The 18532-nt window shown below is 42.3% G+C and overlaps 1 protein-coding gene across 1 annotated transcript; it reads right to left on the reverse strand.

Moving 5' to 3' along the window:
- Positions 1-3028: 3028 nt before the first annotated feature.
- Positions 3029-14185, reverse strand: LNP1 (leukemia NUP98 fusion partner 1). The gene is made up of 3 exons (XM_067301317.1): positions 14036-14185; positions 6458-6703; positions 3029-4381 (listed from the first exon to the last, which is right to left on the reverse strand). Exons 1-3 carry the CDS (start codon positions 14183-14185, stop codon positions 4178-4180), a joined length of 600 nt encoding a protein of 199 aa, XP_067157418.1. The 3' UTR covers positions 3029-4177.
- Positions 14186-18532: the final 4347 nt, after the last annotated feature.

Below are 18532 nucleotides of genomic sequence, written 5' to 3' on the forward strand. Positions count from 1 at the left end.
TTATAGAAAGAGAATAATATCAGCCAAGTTCCATTACATAAAGGTCCATGAATGGATGTTTTTCCAAAGGACCAAAACCTTAACATCCACCATACATAATGTGATACAGTTGCAGGGAAGCCTAGGGGAAAGATCCATGAATTCCTCCCTTCAAGCTCTGGAGTAAGAAGAGAGCTACTTTTTGATACCTCGGTGTCAGGAATAGAATTACTTCACCAGCCTGTGGATTCTGTGTAAGAACTCCACAGACTTTTTTGATGAAAATGCATGTATGACTGTCACAAGTTTCAGTGAGTCTTGTCACCAATGCCATATCTATACAGCCTAACTCTATCAGTATAGAAATTGTGTGAACTAAAGCATTTTGAGAAACATACTATTAAGAAGGACAAGAATGTACCATATGTGAAAGAATATGAGGTGTCTGGCTGAGTCTTTGATACGCTCCATATCACTTCTTTCCGGCTATTTTCCGTCTGGCCTCAGAGACATGACACAGTTGAGAGAAGTTATGTTTTTCTGAAGTACAGTGGAGATTGGACTAGGATTCAGAGAGATCTTCCTAATAGGAGGAATATCATCTGTCAGTCCCATCAGAAACACAGAGTAAATAAAAATCAAAACCTTAGAAACATAGTTTTCTAGTGCCATAGTGACTGGGTTCATTCTAACATCTTCTACCATCACAGTTACCTAAAACCCTGGCAGAGCAATTGCAGGTGGGACATTATCTGTGAAGTCTGCTTGATTTCAATATTCACTACTCTGTTTTATTTACTAGATTTTGGCTACAGTATCCTTCTGGACTTATTTCAAGAGCTGTTTGCTTTCAAGGGTTTTGGCAGATGGCTGTATAAATTCAAGGTCCCATAATTATGGTTCATTTCTTTATTAATAATTTTGGATATCATGTTTGATAACTTCTCTGTGTGATTGTATATATTTATGTGTACACTGAATGCATTCAGAACGAGGGATGTGTATACCCATATATTTCCTTTCATGCTAAAGACCAAAAAAAATAGGTGAACATTTTCATTTTTTCATATTTAATATTAGGTTTCTTTTGCTATGTCTATTATATATTCTTGTCTTGTTATATATAATGGTTGGGTTTTATTTGTGCTTTAAAATATTTCCCATTTTTCCTAGAATGCATATTTTGCAAGCATATAGATATCGTCTCATTCAACCTTTGTCAAGTCGGTCATCTTATATACAAATATGTGATATATTAACAGGTACCTAAGCTTTGATCTATCCTCAAAACCATTCTGCAATTAAACAATGTCTCAGAAGTACTGAAGCACAAATATTTTGCTTTGAGTCTGCCGGCCTTATCAAGCAGGTGACCACACTAGAGGTTCTGTTCTTAGCTTTCTTAGAAAATACTGCTATAACTGATCTTGCTTGAAATGTTTGTGTGTATCCATGCCCTGCCTTCCCACAGGAGCACTTCCTAGTTAACGTGAAGTGGTGGGAAGGCTCCACAGAGAAAAGTATTTTTCCAGGTCATGGCCTGCTGCCTGTGAGCCAGGACATGTTTATAATGTGCATGGGCCTCTGAGTAATATGTCAGCTAGCCCACAGAGGAAGCAAGCGACCTAATTCTGCAGCTTGCTAGTTGCCCACTGTTGTAAAACTCATTCAGTTTTTCAACATTAGTTGTTAATGAGCATTTTGGAAAACATATTTCTCAGTTTCCTTTTCATTGCTGCCCACTGATGGATCTCCTGCGTGCCTAAGGTTTGGGTTCTGACACAATTTGTAGCGATCCCACTCTCGGATCAGAAAGAGCAAATAGTGTTTGCATAGGAATGGGTGTAGGTATAGAAAATTCCCACTGCAACCCCAGCTGCTTTGTGAACTGGGAATGAGAGTAAAGTCAGTGACTATTTCTTATGTCAGTCATGACTGAACTAGTGACCTACTGGGAAAATGAAGATCCTCTAGAGTCTCTCTGGCTACTTGTACGTCCCGTTCCACTTTTTGTGAAAACAGAAGTATATCAGCCATGCCAGCCCAGTCAAATTCCTCTTTGGATGATTACCTTCCTTCCCTAATCCCTGTTTAGTTATGGAATTATTTTTAATTTCTGTGGAGAATGTTTTCATTTATATTGTGCAAGTTTCAGTCTTTCTAAGCAATACTGTTCTACTGGACTACATGGGATTAAATTGGAAAGGGTTGTTTGTCTGATCAAGTGTGATATGAAATGGGGGAAAACACTTCTGAGTAAACAGTTCTTAAATACCTGTACTAAACAGGTTAGTGATTTAAGGAGAACAGCATCTGGGCCACAGTTTGAAAGATTCTGTTTCTGGAGTCACACCACAGATCTGGCAGGGCTGACAAGCCAATGCAAAAAGAACATAAACACTTAGAAATACTTCCATTTGAGAGAAGAGCATTCAGTGCTATGAGTGCTGTTTGTAGAGAGCACATAGCCTGAGTGGCAGAGCTGCTCAGTGGCCTTGGAGGCAGCAAGGCTTGCCTGTGCTTTGCTGGAGATCGTAAACTATAAGTGGGATCCACGCACACAGGGGGATCTGTCTCAGCTCTTTCTGGTGTTTTTTTTTCATTGAGTGTGGTGAACAACGAGTGTGTTTCATCTGCATCTGTTGCTCCTCAGAGCCTCATGAATACAAGCTTTTTGCAGCTGGGCCTGTTGAGTTAAGGTGGCTGGAGAACAGGAAAGGGTGCTGATACTCCGAGCTCCAGCCAAACCCTGGTGGAGCCACAGCATTCAACTCTTGTGAGATGGGAGAGCAAGCTGCTACATGAAAGGATGTAAGCTGGCGAGCGGTTTTATTTGAGGGACTCAGGCTTAGCTGGCTGTGTCCCTTTCTGTCCAGGTCTATTGTAATGCAGTCTTCAAAGGAGAGTTATAAAAGGCACCTCACCTGCATGGAAGTTTTGGCTGGAAGGAGAACTTCATGAAAATCCAGTCTGGATTTTCTTCTGGATTGGGAAGTACAGAACCCATGCATAGGAATAACATTTTTCAGTCATATTTATTAGTTTATAATATATGTTACTAGGCAAAAAGCAGTTCACAAGCATCAACAAGGGATTGATGACTTTCTTATATAACCTTAAAAACCCCACCCAAAACAGAAAAATCCCGAAATGGAGATAAGTGTTACAAAGTTTTGAAGATGCCCTAACTATTTAAAGGGTTGAACATTCAAAATTAAGGCTCTAAAATACAATAGTAATATTTTTGTTAATTACAGAAAGTCACACGAAGAACACCCTGCAAACTTTGACTCTTGCTCATAATGTCACCAGTCTTCACTCTTCTCTAACTGTATTATCCAAACCAGGCTTTCTCAAGACAAGGCCTGGGAAAATTATTCCCAAAGCGGGCAGGGTGTTTTTCCGCAGGGAAGACTCGGATGTTGAGGAGCTGTGCGTGTGTGTGGGGGGATTCCTCTGCATAGAAGGAATCTTACTTACAGTTGGTGGGATTTATACCTGAGTTCAGGAGATCTTCAGCCAGAGGGGATAGAGTTTTCCTAAGCCCTGCTTACCATAGGCAGAGTTGATTCCAATTCCCTTGGTTTGGCCCTCATTATAGGAAAGTGAACAAATAAAGAGAGTTGCAATCCCTCCCCCTGAATCTGTGGCAACTAACAGAAACCCCTTAAAGAAAGTATAAAGTGTGAGAGACAGCAAATCTGTTTGTTTTTACTGGACAGATTTGAGTAAAGCTCAGATTTTGATGAGGCAAAACTAGAGATGTAGAGCTATGACTCAGGGTTATAAAGTAGTAACTGTAGAGGGGGAAGGCCACAAAAGAGGCTAAGTCATTTGGTAGGCATCGCAGTGAGGTTAAAGTTGCACAGCTCTGTGGTACATACATGTTCTCCTCTTAAATGAACACATCCACTATTGTCCTGCTGAAATGTTAAACTTGCCTGAAATCCTCTTAAGGTGATTTAGTGCTAACCTGGATCTTGCTCCAGACACCCACCTCTATGACAAGGATCACATTCTAGTGGCAAAAATAAAAACAGGAAGGTAGTAACATGGTGTCAATGATGTGGCTGAATTTTAATTTTATTTTACAGTGTAGGGTTTTTTCTAGCTAATAGGCTTCTTCTAGTCAAAACAAAACAAGAATGCTCACTCTGCTCTTCAGTGAGAGTATTAACATTCATTATCCCAACACATTCTAGCTGCCTGCACAAAAATATCCTTTTTCAATGCTTGCTTGTGATGGAAACTGTTCGTTGTGATTTGCAAGTGCAAGTTCTGGACCTTCATCTTCTTTCTGCTCTCTCCTTGGCTCTGATTTCCCTCTCATTTTCTTGTGAGAACTGCTCTTTGGTGAAAGCAATCTCTCTCTTTCACTTCTCTCCTTCATGCCTTCAGGTTGCTGAAAGGCAGGAGAAAAATAACAGGGAATTAAAAGTGACTCCCACATGAACAAAATTTCATAATTTTATTTCCATAATAATGTATATTAAAATATTCCAGTCACCTACCTCTGCCAGATCATCTTTAACATGACGGGCTCAAATTCAAGGCCCCAGCCAGTCACCCTAAAGCTCAGCAAGGGATAACATGCTTTTGATTATACTGGATGTGTGGTAGGTGGGATCATGCACCTGGAAGGCTTGAGGGGGAGGGGAGACAGGAGGGGAAGAAGGAGGGGGGGTCTGAAATTTCAGCCCAAACTCCATATTTCTATCCTTTCACATGATCCATCTTCATGTGCCTGAAGGCTGTTCAGTGCTGGCTGCAAAGACCTCGCTGAAAGCAGGTGTTTAAGTGTCCTCAAAGCCACTTAAGCAATGTACAAGGAAAGAGATGAGATGGAATTATCTTCCTACCCCGCTTTTTTTAACCTATGCAGTCATATAAAGGGTGGTTTGAACTACACCCGCTGAAGTCTGAACATAAAAGTAGGGAATTTTCAACACCTAATTTAGAGGTCCAGGTTTAAGCCCACTCCCAAACTCCCTTTGGGATCTCTAATGGCTATTGTTCAGTTCTTCGAGGTCCTGAAGTCCTTCACACCTCACAAGCTTCAGTGGTAATTGAGGGAATGGCAGCAATTTGGTCTACTTGAAAGATAAATTAAAATATAGCCCAGCACACCTCACTGGGGATCACAGAAGGGTGCCAGAATCCATGTTTTTACCTGGAACCAAAATCATATGTAGTACATTATAGTCAGTATACCTATCATGCAATTCTTACACATTCACAGACTTTCTAGCTGCGGGCACTTTTGAGAAATGATAAATAAACCAGACAACTACTGGTGAGGGATGGCAAATGAGGCAATGTGAAGGTCCAAATGAAATAAATTCTGAGTAGTTCCTAAAGGGTAAAAAGAAGATGAAAGAACACACATAAAATTGTGACAGTTGCCTAGTAAGATTGTCATCACTGTGACTCTGCATATTCTTAGAGGACTGGGCATGCAAGGACTGTAATTGTGGGACTGATCATGCAAAGATGCTGCTATTGAAAAGAGATTGTTTTCTGTCTTGTTGCTACATGGAGAATCTGCAAAGAGAGCTGAAAATTGCTTCTCTGTATGAAACTGTCAGAGTCGATAAACTGAAAAGAGAAGATACTTCCCTCTGTGGTTGTTTGGTGCTAACAATGCTAGGTGTTATTCAAGTGCAGCATTTCCAACAGGGTGACTGAATTTGGCAGTGTTCTTCTGATACTTAGAAAGGAGTTAGGGTTTATTACCCTTCCTTCCATTTATGATACACCGGGTAGAGTGTATCATAGTAATAAAAATATTTTAAATTGTGATAGACAAAAACTTGTTACTGGCTACTTCATCGATGCAAACCATACAGAAAATGCTCATGCTTCAGGAAAGAACGACAGGGGGGAGAAGAGATGTAATGGGCAGCGAATCCATGCTGCATGCCCTTCCAGTGAAAATGTGTTCAGCCACTTGCAGCAACTACTGCTGCTGCAGGTGTGTGGTGACATGACAATCAAGAAACAGATGGACGGAGATCCAAGGAGTAAAGGAGAAGCTGGTCAGACACAATGTCTGGCAGTCCTACTTATAACACCGTATATGGTTAAACCAGTCAGCAGCAGTGGGAAAGAAAGCTGGGTCTCATAGCAAAAGTGAAGAAACACTGTTTTTATATTGTCACATTTTATAGGCACAGCTGAAGAAGCCTCCAAAAACATCTTACTGCCATAGCCAGTGCAGTGTCTCATTTTGGAGATAAGCATTTTGGAATAAGTATAGAGGGCAACGCTACATCAAGAATGCCCATTTAAATGATATGGCCATTTTAAGCTTGTTTGCTCTACTGTACAGACTGCATCATTTAAGAAATTCTAATTCAATTTTATTTCTGCTCTGCCTCCAGCAAAGCAACAGGGTTACACTAGGGATGAACTCAGCCTGTGTTTTTTTGGTTTGTTTGTTTGTTTTTTAATCTTAAGGCTTCTATTGATTGCTACCTACCAAAGAAACTGAACGTTTGCTTCTGAAGTGCAATTGCTTCTCAAAGCTCTCTGCAAATTCCTGGATGGAGTTTGATCTTGTCTCTGGGCATGAACTGTCGGTTAAAGGTGTTCTGCTTGCCCTCTTGTGGCAGTGGCATTTGACATCTTGGTCTTCTCGAAACCCCTTGCAGCCCTTGAGATGCCCTGAAGAAGAGACTTTGGTAGAAGCATGAAGTCTTTTTGTACGGAGGGAGGAAAGCTTGGCCTGCAACAAAAGATGTCTTTGTTGAGTATTGAATATGCAAGTAGAGCACACAGGGCAGATTCTCTCTGCTACAGAGCGCTCTCTGAACAGTGGTGTACAGTGAAGGACCTTGCCCAAACTCCCGTACCTTTCCTCACATGTGTAGGAGAATCACACTGCCAAGAGCTTGTTTTCCAAAGGCAGCAGCAGAATTTGCTTTTATTCCAGTTTTTGAGTATCTAAGCTTTGGCACCAAGTAAGCATTTCAAACATAAAGCATACTGGTTCCTCTTAATGCCCTCTAACACTAAAAGGAACTGGGACACTTAAGAACCTCAAAAAATCAAGCGTCCCATATGATGACTGATTCTAGGCAGGACTCTCGAAAAGCAAGAACCCAGCCTTTTGTGGCCAGATTAGCCAGATGCTGAGTTTGACCCATGTAGGGTAAGGTCTTATCAGATGTCTGAGTTCACTGGAGTGCAACAGGGACCATTTCTAGCCCAGTTATGTCTAATTTGCAACATGGCTTGCATACAGATAAGATGCTCTACTGTTTGGCTCTGAATTTTATGCTGATACCTTGGGCACTTTTGTCCTGAACTGATGAGGGAGCACTTTCAGGGTGCTGAGGGATGCATCCCTCAGAGAACTGGTAGGAAACAGGCTTCCAACAGTAACATTTGCAGGGCTAAATTGGGAAGGGAGTAAACAGTTGTTTAGTTTCTGTGCGGTTCAATTTTCCCAGGCCTGGCATGTCAATAAAAGCTATTGAGCTGCATCAGCTGTGTTTCATGCTTGTAAAGGAAATTAAGGTGATACAGAATTGCTCTGTACTGTGGAGTCATGATGGTTTTAGAAGTAGACAGATCTGTAGCAAGAGATGAGTGAAAGGGTCATCACATAGAGCCAGATGTGCCCCAAACCCTGCCAGCCTTTGCTGCCTCTCCGGAAAGGGGCTGAACACTGGTGAGCAGCAGATGGTGAAAGCTGTGAGGGACAGATAGGATCTGTCCTAGTACCTGAAAATGAGATCCCTAGGTGTCAGATTAGGACACTTCAGGCATTCAACTGTTGTGTAGATGTTTTGGATAGATGCACCCTTTTTATAAGCCTGGCGCTAAGCCTTCAGCTACTGAGTAACCCTGAGTAGCTCTTCTGACTTCAGGGGAGCTATGATTGTTTATCACAACTGAAGGGCTATCCCACACATCCAGAAAAGCTTTCTAAGAAAAGTCTGGAGAAAACCTTACCCCCAGAGTGCGGGGTTGTACATTAGACAAGAAACGGGATGAGCGTACTCCCCTTCCCATCCAGTGAGACTGTTTTGTAGCCAGCAAGGAAGAAGACACTTGATGCTGCCTGAACTTTCTGCTTCAGAGGTGGCATGGCTAGACCCTAGGCCATGCGCTGGTCCTTTCTCTCCTCTGTATCCTAGAAAACAGCTGTAGAGCTATGCAGGAGCCACCACAATGCTCACTTTCCTCAGGTCCCCACACTGGAGGTTTTGGGGTCTTAGCTTTCCCAGCCTGCAGCCACTTACTCAGGCCCTACATCAGATGACTGCCTCATGCTAACACAATTCAGGCAATGCAAAACCTCTTCTTTCTCCAAAATGGCTCTTGCTCTTGGAGCCTGAGCAGGTTTGATGTGCCACACCTGTGAATCTCCTCACAGCAGCAGGGCTTTTGAAATGTATTAATATTCTGGCTATTAGGGGTGCTGTTACTGCAAACATTTATTTATTTATTTATTTATTTATTTATTTTATTTATTTTTACAAGCAGCAGTGGGAAGCTAAACCATCTTGGTATAGTGGCCACATGAATCTACAACCCTAGGACTGTAAGGGACCCAAAATATTCTCCCATATACTTTTGCTTTTACTCTAGTCCAGATGCTATTATAAATGTATCAGCACAGCAAGGATTTGTGCAGCCCTTCTCTGAATAGTGGGGTTGTGCACCCACATGGTTGTGACTACATCACGTTAGACAGGCTTAATGAGAGGTGCTAGATCACCAGTAAATCTACATCTGATAGCATTGTGCATCTTCCAGCAAAATACTGCTGTTCCATGTAGGTAGATTTGGCTCCCTCCTTACTAGTTCCTGCCTGCAGCCATTGGCAGCAACTGAGAATATATTTTTCTTGGGTCTATATATCCTGCTATTTACTAGTTTGTATTTCCCATTTTCACAAACATCTGCATCTCTTGGTTCTTTTAAATAAGTCTTATACCTGACAGAAGCACCTAATACTGAAGGCTTTTCAGATCATAGTGTATTAGTTAAATTTCATTTTCAGATACAAGCTTGCTTCTGTAAGCAGTATTATGATTGCCTCTGAGAGCAGTGGTAATGATTTCTGCTACACTTTTTTTACTTTGAAGCGTACTGCTTCAAACCAATCAATATGGCTGTAATTTCTGTAAGGTCATATTGTATTGTGGTTTAAAAAAAGCAGCAAAGCAATCACATCATGCTTGAGGGACAGGAGTATATATGCCATGCCAAGCTGAACAAGCTAAATGTTTTCATGTCATTTTAATGGCATCAACATATATTATTTCCTGGAAATCCAAACTGTCTCACACTAAAAATCACCACTATTTTTTCTTAGAGGGTTTGAACAAAAAAACAGGACAGGTGAAACTAAGGATGGTATTCTATCAATTCTGTTTTGCAATATCTGTAAATGTTTTATTTTACTAAGATATAGCTTTTTAATTTCCATTCACAGACAGAATTATAGTTAAGCACTTAACAAAGAGACTGTAGTTCACACATTGACGTGGCAACAAAGATCAGCAAAGGAATGGGCCTTCCTCCAAAATGCACATCTGCCTCAGTGGACTATGGGTAAAGCTACACACACAAATCTAGGTAATCGTATTACTGTGGCTGTACATCCTCTCACAGTATCTGTGCATGATACATATCACTGTAGCTAGACTGGTAACTGCACTCATGCACGTCAGCGTGTTGCTGCATTGCCCTGTAACCCTACAGAGAACAGGAGCCTTAACACAACTGCTCGAGCACGAACATTTTGTGGCTTATTATTTGTTTTATCTTTTGTTTAAGATTGACTCTGGAGAACTGAAAGTAATAAAATGAAGTCCAATAATGCAGCAGATCTGACACTGACTTTAGATATAATCCATGTGGCTTTCTTCCTGTTTCTTAGTTTTAATACATACATTTAATACATATACGTGGTGCTGAATGGATTGCTTGGTACCATTTTAAGAAAGAACAGGCTGAGGACTGCTTTAATCTGTTTCCCTTCCCAAAGTCTCAGGAGCTGCTGGCAGCTGGAAATTCCCTCTGTATCTGTACACTCTGTTGTCCGCCCACCACCGCTGCCTTCCCTGGCCAAAGGTCTCTGAGCACAGCTCCTATTTCTGGTCCTCTCCTTGCCCCAGCAGCTGCCTCGTGCCTATTGCTGGTGACTCTCTACAAACCCCCCTCCTTTGCTGCCTGCTGGGGTCTGCCTTTGAGTAGTTCGTAAACTGGAGGATGAGTGGGGAGGAAGTACAGCAGGAGAAAAGGCAGGAGAAAGAACAAATGATAGATCCCTCCCTATACAACAAGAGGTAACAAATGCCAGGCAACCTTAGTGTATCTATTTACACAATAGGTAGCAGATTGTTTGCTAACTGCTTATCTAAAACAAACAATGCAAAAAAAGTACAAACAAAAACCTCAAGAAATAAACGTCAATATAAATTACCTATTTTCCTCTTTCTCTGTTGGACAAAATGATAATTGCTTCCATCTTTTGGGCTTGGTCTCAGGGCTCACACAGCTGTCAGTGAGAAAATTAATCTTCAGTGGGTCAGTATGAGTGTTCACTGTCTGCTGAAGTTTGCACAGTGACCCCTGTACTTTAGGAATATTTTAGAACATTTGAAATTCACATTCCACCCTAGACCATTCTTTCCTTCCAAAAACCTTACAGCCAAGTGTTTATTCCTTAAAAACGTTTTGGCCTAGGCTCCAACTGATATCATGGCTGGCATTCACTTTAACTACTTTTTAGATTAAGTGTCAGCAACTACAATAGCAGTCACTCCTTCTGCTCTCACCCTTAGCTGTTTCTTACCAGATTTTCTGTTGAGTAGCAATATCTACTTGAAGGTGGATACATCTATAGGGCTGTAAAACTTGAGCACTGCTCCTCTGCCTCCTGTATTTTCCCAAAACAGAGAGTTTGGGAGAGAAGAAACTGTCCTGAACTGAACTGACTGAGGTTAGCTAGAATGTGACAAGGAAAGTCATAGCCAGGCACTTCAAAAAGAGAATCATAGTTCACTGTATCTGAAGTTTGCAATGGGCAGTGAGTTAACTAAAGGAGTTGAAAATAAATGACTTGGTTCTCCAAAGGCAGTTTTCACATTCAATGTTGGCCCACAGCAACGTATGCAACTCTGAATTTTTTTGGGGGGAGTGGAGGTACAGGTTTTAGTCAAGAAGTCTGGACTAATCATTTTAGCCTAGATTGGGAGCCGGGATTCCTGAGGCCAGTTACAGGCTCTGCCCTGCCAATGACCCAGTGAGGGATGAATATCATTATATGTTCCTCCCTGCAAAATGGAAATGACAACAGCAACTCAAGAGCATTTTGTGAAGCTCCTTAGTAATCTTTGTGAGGTATACCAAGATCCTGAAAAAAAACGTAAAATTGTTGTTAATTTCTGTAAAGCGCACCACAGAGGGAGTTCTTCTACAAAAGTTCTTCCATATTTTGGGAGGTTCCACAATGACAGGATACCATTTACCATCATGTTTGGAGTGATAGCAGTGGCTTGAATACCACTACAGCACAGGAAAAACTGCAGTGAAGACCAACATATCAATCTGGAGTTGAAAGCATTTTACAGAGTTATGCAGAACACCTTTTGCTCTGTGGTGCTTGCATTTTGCTACGTAATGCCAAAATGGTCTTTGTTCAGACACAGTTCTGGCAGGCTGAACTGCCCTATTGCTGATATACTGTATACCAGCCCTGGCAAATGAGACAGCATGTGCTGGGAGTGCTGTTTTGGCAGTACAATTGTATCTGCACGCTTTTGCCAGCAGCTGTGTCAGTCAGACCCTGCTGTTTTGATTTTAATGAGGACAGTTACATTATCTTCATTTACAATGCTGACACAGCAGAAGGGGTACACTGTGATCCATTGAAGATGTATTAACTTACAAAAGAGATGCAGTCTGATCTCAGTTATAGTAGTACCTCCCTCCCCCTGATTCATAGCACTGGTCTGATAAACTGAAGGTGGTATTTAACTAACATTCATAAGTATTTTGAATATCACAGTAGTTAGGATGTGTAATAATTGTGTAAAACATGCACTTACATCCAGGTGCAAAAGCAAGTTGTTCTGAACACGGAGATGCTCTTTCTGAAGGAGATGTTTCCTAAGGAATTATTAGTGCCCCTGTCAGTATAATTTCTAGAGTTGGTTTAAGACAACATGTTTTAATGCTGTTCACTACCAGCTAGTTAGAGACTTCCAAATAAGAGATATTTCATATCAAAATTCATAGTAAAATCTGCAAACAAATCTCCCCTTCTCATTCCCCCAGGAAATTTCTGGCACTGAGAAATAAAGCAGCTGAAATATCTCTCTTGTATAATACTGCTGGACCAAGACAAACTTATCCCGAGCACTAATGTAAAGAGCAGGCACGATTAAGCTTACAGGTTAACTTTAACTTTGACTGAATAGTATTGTCCCTAGAGAAAGAAAATCACAGTCTTCTCTCTATCTCTCTCTAAACTAACATAATTCAAGGATGAGTGCTGGTTCAGGGGTGCAGCTATAGTTAGCAAATTATTTAAGCAGCTTTTGAACAAACTAGATATAAGAACATGCTTAAAATTAAAGTATATGTATGCTCACACATACATACACACATAAATGAGGATATGGTCAGCAACTTGCTGAACAGGACATGATCTGATGTACATTCTCATGCTTCAGTTTGTATTGGGGTCTCAAGGAATTCCCTATGCATTGTTCTCAGAAGGACAAAATTGAAATATAGTAACACTAATAAATTAAAAAACATTAATAAATGGTCTCTTTTCAGGCATTCTGATAGAATCCATTAGCAAAGCTCTAGCTCAGGGTCTGCCCTGCAATCTGTGATCATGGTAAAATATAACAATAAATAAAAAAAATGTGGCTGATCAGTTCAAAACTGATTAATGAAGGTTACCTTTCCAATCTGTCCTCAAATCCAAATAGACGGGGGATGGTTTTGGTATGCTTTGTTTTTCTTAGCCATACTTGTTGAAAAAGAAAAATCATACAGCTTAGAACATGGCAGATATAGTGGAGAACTGACAAGGTGAAATATAACACCTCAAACCAGAAAACTGTTTGGAAAACAGTAGCTGTTTCTCCACAATGTAATAGCATTTGCTTTGTTGCAGTGATGATGATCTAAGGATGTAAGTGAAAAATACTTTCTAAGGAAACATAACATCTTTGGTAAGATGCTGTTAGAAACTAAAGACAGGTTTGGGGAACCTCAGCCTTTATTTAGGGCTGAAATAAAAGCAACAATCTTCAAGCAAAAAGCAGTCTGGGAACAGCTGCTTTCAGTTTAACTTAATTCTGATAATCAGTTAGACAGTTGTCAGCTGTCTTGAAAAACAGCTTCTGCACAGGAAACCTGTCCTTTCTTCCCAGCTATTTTGTTTGTCTAAGAAAAGAAGAAGAGAGAACTTGCTTCTCCCTGAAGATCTTACTTCCAGTATAATGAGCTTTATTATGTGTTCCATCCTTATTTTCAGAGTCAGATGTTTAAAACTAGAAGGGACCATATCCTCTGGCTTAAAGTAGAAGTTACACCTGCAAACAGCTAAATTCCAGGGAATAAAGTGTGGAGCCTATTGGAGGCGGTATAGTTGCAGAATTAGGTCCAAATCCTATGAAGACATAAGGCCTTATGTAGTTTTACGCATGTAAACAGACTCATTGAAGACAATGCTTATGCATGCCAAATTTCTCAAGTGTTTTGACCTCTGTCAATTCTTGCTTAGCAGAGACAACAACATCATAATCTGTAGCTGGGACTCCTGCAGTTATGACAGCTTTCTCCTTACGTTTCTGGTCCCATCTTCCCTTATCTTGGAGTTTGCTAGTTTCCTTTTATTCTAACAGTGTCTGAGGCCTGATTCTGACACTTGCTGCTGCCAGCAGGAACTGTACTTACTCAGCAAGGTGTACAACACTCATCCTCATAGGGCTGTAGGGTCAGACCCCTGGAGATGGCACTTACATCCATGCATAAAATGGACGCGTGCACGCATACATAGAAAGTTGCACACAGTTCTTACCGGAAGGGAGGCTCTCCTTTCACTAAAGAATCGTGTCTGACGTTTCTTGTGGCCTCTACCCTCTTTCTCATTCTCATCAACCAAATTGTGGCCCCAGAAACTGCTCATCCATTTTGCAAAGAAAATATCATCATCCTCTTCATATTCCATGTACAGACACTCCAAACTTGGGGGAGTCTCCCAACCAGACACAGAAAGGCAAGGTCAAATGCCACCACTAAGCCAATAGCCTCACACTGGTCTGTCAACAAGAGGGAGAAGAGATGCAGTTTCAACCACTCCCTCTGCACTCCATCCTCAAAACCCATCCCATTGGAGCCCTAGGCACAGGCTAAACATAAAGTCAATTCCTTCTTATCTACTTTCAGCGAGGTTTCTTTTAATCTTTCCATTACAGAGATGTCCAATATGACACTGCTGCAGGGGGGTGATGGGAAGGAAAGTGCATTGTCAACTCCATATTCATTGCTGTGAAGTGCACCAGCTGTCAATGCCAATGGAGAGCTGCCCACAGTAACATGCCTGGAAGGTGTGTACTCTAACTCAAAGCAGGCTTGTGATTTTCAGAAGCAGAACTGACATATTGACATTGGTCAGAAATTGGCACAGCTGCTTACAGAGGCTTAACTGACTTTGTGGTGGAAAAAAATAAAAATGAATATCCTCCTCTTCCCATGCTGCCCTCCTTCTAACTTCTGTTGTCTGTACTCTTCCTTCCGGTATTCAGGAAATATGGTCTGTCCAGGGGGAAGACAGGCCTCCTGAGAAAACTCCTTGTTCTTTTTGGAGGTTTTGACAGTCGGCATGAGCTCCCATCAGCTGCTTTTCACAAATTCATTTCATCTGCCGTAGCAGGGTCACACTAGATCTAGCCTTGCTTCAATGCATGCAGAAGAAAGATGAGTCTAATTCCATTCCTCCTCACCAAGCCCTGGATGTGGGCCACATAGGCCATGTCTATAATTCAAAAAAACCCACCCCAAAAATCAAAAAATGGGACTGGGGACCATGTGGCTAGACTAGCCACATCTACTCTACATAGTGTTTGTGCTGTGGATCTTCTCTAGGCTGTATGTGCTGCACTGTGGCTGTAATATATAGTTACAATTTTTGTGTCTTTTTTTGTATTTCCAAATGTGTGATATAATGTGTGAACTCTATTGTGAGCCATAAAAGTGCTGCTTGTATAATATGAAATCGGAGAGATGTGTTACATGCCTTGGGGCATGGCAGAAGGACATGGAGGAGTGCTTTGAGGATGCAGAGCCTGCTGGGACAGTGTTGGAAGACTGTGTAGTAGGAAGAGACCCAGATATAACTTCCTACAGGGAACAGGCCCTGGTGTGTGTGCTAGGCATTCTCCGGATGCCAGGCACTGTCTTGGTGATGCTAGTTGGCACTGGCCAGAACTGTGTCGGGAAACTCGCTAACTAATAATTATTATGGACAATCAGTAGCCCAGCATTAAATCTAGCTCCTTGTCCCTGTTTTATTTAGCAATATAGATGTACTAACAGAGCACCAGTTTCATTCACGTTGACGTAGGTGTGAGGTCTAAGTTTTCCTAATACCATATTGTGGTGTAGGACTCTTCATTCTGAATAATGCAGTTGAAGGGATCAGTAAGTCAAGGATGCCTGTGTGGAGGAATTTCACCTCATCTGGGGCAGATGAGACCAGAAGTGCACAAGGACCTGGAGTACATAGGTGTACAGATAGCAAATCCTCAGGTTTGCACATCAGAGCTTAGAGAAACAACCAAGCTACAGCAGGATGCTTTCTTGTTAGAGGCACAGATAGGTAGGAGCGAGAAGAATACCTGCAAAACAGTACAGTAAAAAGATACCCGAAGCTGTAAAAAGGATTTGTAGGCTGATTCTCTGGATGGGGAAGAACACTCTGGGCCATGTTCAGACAGCCTAGATTCAACTTAAGTCCTTGAGGCTTGCACTCTGTACAGGTCAGGTATGTCTGAGGGCCTAAGCTAGCTCATAGGAAGCACCATGTGGGTGGAATTAGGCTGCCTCAGTAGCAACCTATGAGCCTACTGCTATGTACCTTGTATTGTATAGCTCAAGTTTCTTCTTTTCTGATATGTGAGACAGAACTGTAGCCTGTCATGTCAAGTGAGGAATGCTTCTGCTGTGCTGAGACAGGTGACAGGGAGAAGTGGGAGGGAGACTGTCCCTCACCTTTGGCAATATATGCTTATGTAAACAGTAATAATCCATACATTAGGGGATACGTGGCTCAAGCTGTTTGTTACCAGGCACCAAAGTACATTGACTCAGAGTCCAATAGGGCAGAATCACGTGAAGAGGCAGCACCACAGTGCAGGAGTGGTCAACTCACCAGTGCTCTGTAAGAAATGGAAATAACAGCAACCAAAATCATCAGCAGCTGCTGTTTAACTAGCAAAGCCTGCAGAGGTTAGGAGGTCATGATGGCGGCCAAATCAAGGTTATAAGTGTCATCAGGACTCAGGGCAGAACAAATGTGCTTTGGCAAATTTTAACTAGACATCATTAGTGTTCTGAGGCGTCTGCTTTGCGATCTTACTGTAGTTTTTATTTTCAGTGCTTTTTTTCTTCAGTGCAACGATTAGTGTCTTCACATATATTCCGTTTCTTTCCCACCTGTGAGGAAATTTCTTTGTTGGGTATGAAATTACTAGTGTTAGCTGAGCATAAAAAATTATCAGAGAAGATTTGTCTTTATCTTCAGCTGAGTGCTCCAGAGAAACAAGCAGAGGCAGCAGTGATGAGCTTCCCCCCCTACAGAGCAGTATGCTAAGCAGGCCACAACCTTTAGCTTCGGTGACCACAGCTCTTTTCTCATTTGGGAGTGTCAGACAAGCAATCAGAGGCTGCTTCCTCACTACTGACACTGCTCTCTTATTTGAGGTAAGAGTTTCAGGGAAAAAGACACTTTTTTTCCCCTTTCCTCAGTGAAAACATTTCTCTTCCTCCACCAAGTTTTCCAGACAAGAAGGTAGCTCTAACAACTGATGTGCTTTTCTTCCTTCCCTGAACACTTTAAAGAAGAATCCATAGGGTCAGCAACATACTCTTGCCAGGTGAGTGTGGATGGCAAACCAAGGGCAATTCCAATGTGCAACCTTCTTGGGCAAAAGCTCCAAGACACCAAAAAAGTGTAAAATAAATAGGTGGGTTGATAATTTTTCCTTCTCTTCCCACTGTTTACAGATGGAACTACCTAGATAGCTATTAAAACATCTACAAGCAAATATATATATAATATATATATACACACACACACACAGATGTACAGTGTTTATGTATACAATAGTATATATATAAAATTCCAGTATTGTATATTTAATGATTTTTCTGAACACAGATTCAATCAGTAACTACAAAGTAAATGAAAAATAGCATCTAAAGCAAGGATTATTTTTTAACAAAATGTTTCAGTAGAGTCCTAGAAACTTGCTGTCAGGCCTATGTATTAGCTGTCCAGAACCTTCTTCTACACAAAATTAATCCAGACCTAAAGATAAGCTAATAATTTTTAGGCCTGGCTAATGATTTCTTTAAACTCAGAATGATTCTGTGTGTTATACCAGTAAAGTCATAAAGGTAGAAATCTCTATGAGGAGGGAAATCATCATAGAGAAAGTGAAAAAGAAACACTTATTTGTGGAAGACATTGACCCTGATCTACAGGAGAAAGGCTGATGACCTACAGGAGACATCCATTGCCTATTAATGCCTTCATACCTTTGACATTGCAGGGAATAAAACAGTATTAGACAACCTATTTTAAACTATCTTGTAAACAGATTAAGCCTAGTTTATGTTACCAGTATTTCCAGAGAGAGGCAATATCAGTTACTAGGTAAACACGTGTACTTGGACAAAATACACCAGCTCCCAGGTGCCCAGGCCTCCCTCCGGGCACAGCCTGGCAGGCCCGCGCTCCTGGGGGGCAGGTGCCCATGGGGTGGCCCGGCAGCAGCCCGGCCCCAAGCAGCACCCAGCACCTTGGGGGCCCCGGATGAGGGCCCAAACGCCTTGCTCGCCCCGGGGGCACCTTTGTCAGATCCGCACCTCGGGCAGCAGCAAGCGCCCTCCCTCCACCCGTGACCAGGGGTGCTTGGTGGGAAGGGCCATGGCTGGTGGGCCCAGTGGGGGGCACCCATATGTGGGGGCACCGTTACACAGGGGCGCTGTTATAGGGAAGCACCATTATCATGCGGGGGCACCGTTATATGGGGGTGCCCCATAATGGGGGCGCCGTTATGTGGGGGAACGGCGGTGGGGGCGCCGCCGGGAGCCGCTTCCCGCAGTGACCCCGCCCGCCCGGCAGGCGGCGCCGCCCGCCCTTCACCCCGGACGGCGCCGTGCGCGGGGCCCCGCTCCCGCTCGGCGGCGCCCTGGGCTGCCGGCAGGCGGCGGCGCAGGGCCGGGACGGGCGCGGCGGGCGGAAGTGCTTCCCTGACCTGTTTTTTCTCCCGGCGTGCCCCAGGTGTCCGGT

The sequence above is a fragment of the Apteryx mantelli genome, chromosome 1, assembly GCF_036417845.1.
Source record: "Apteryx mantelli isolate bAptMan1 chromosome 1, bAptMan1.hap1, whole genome shotgun sequence".
In the NCBI taxonomy this organism is placed as follows: domain Eukaryota; kingdom Metazoa; phylum Chordata; class Aves; order Apterygiformes; family Apterygidae; genus Apteryx; species Apteryx mantelli.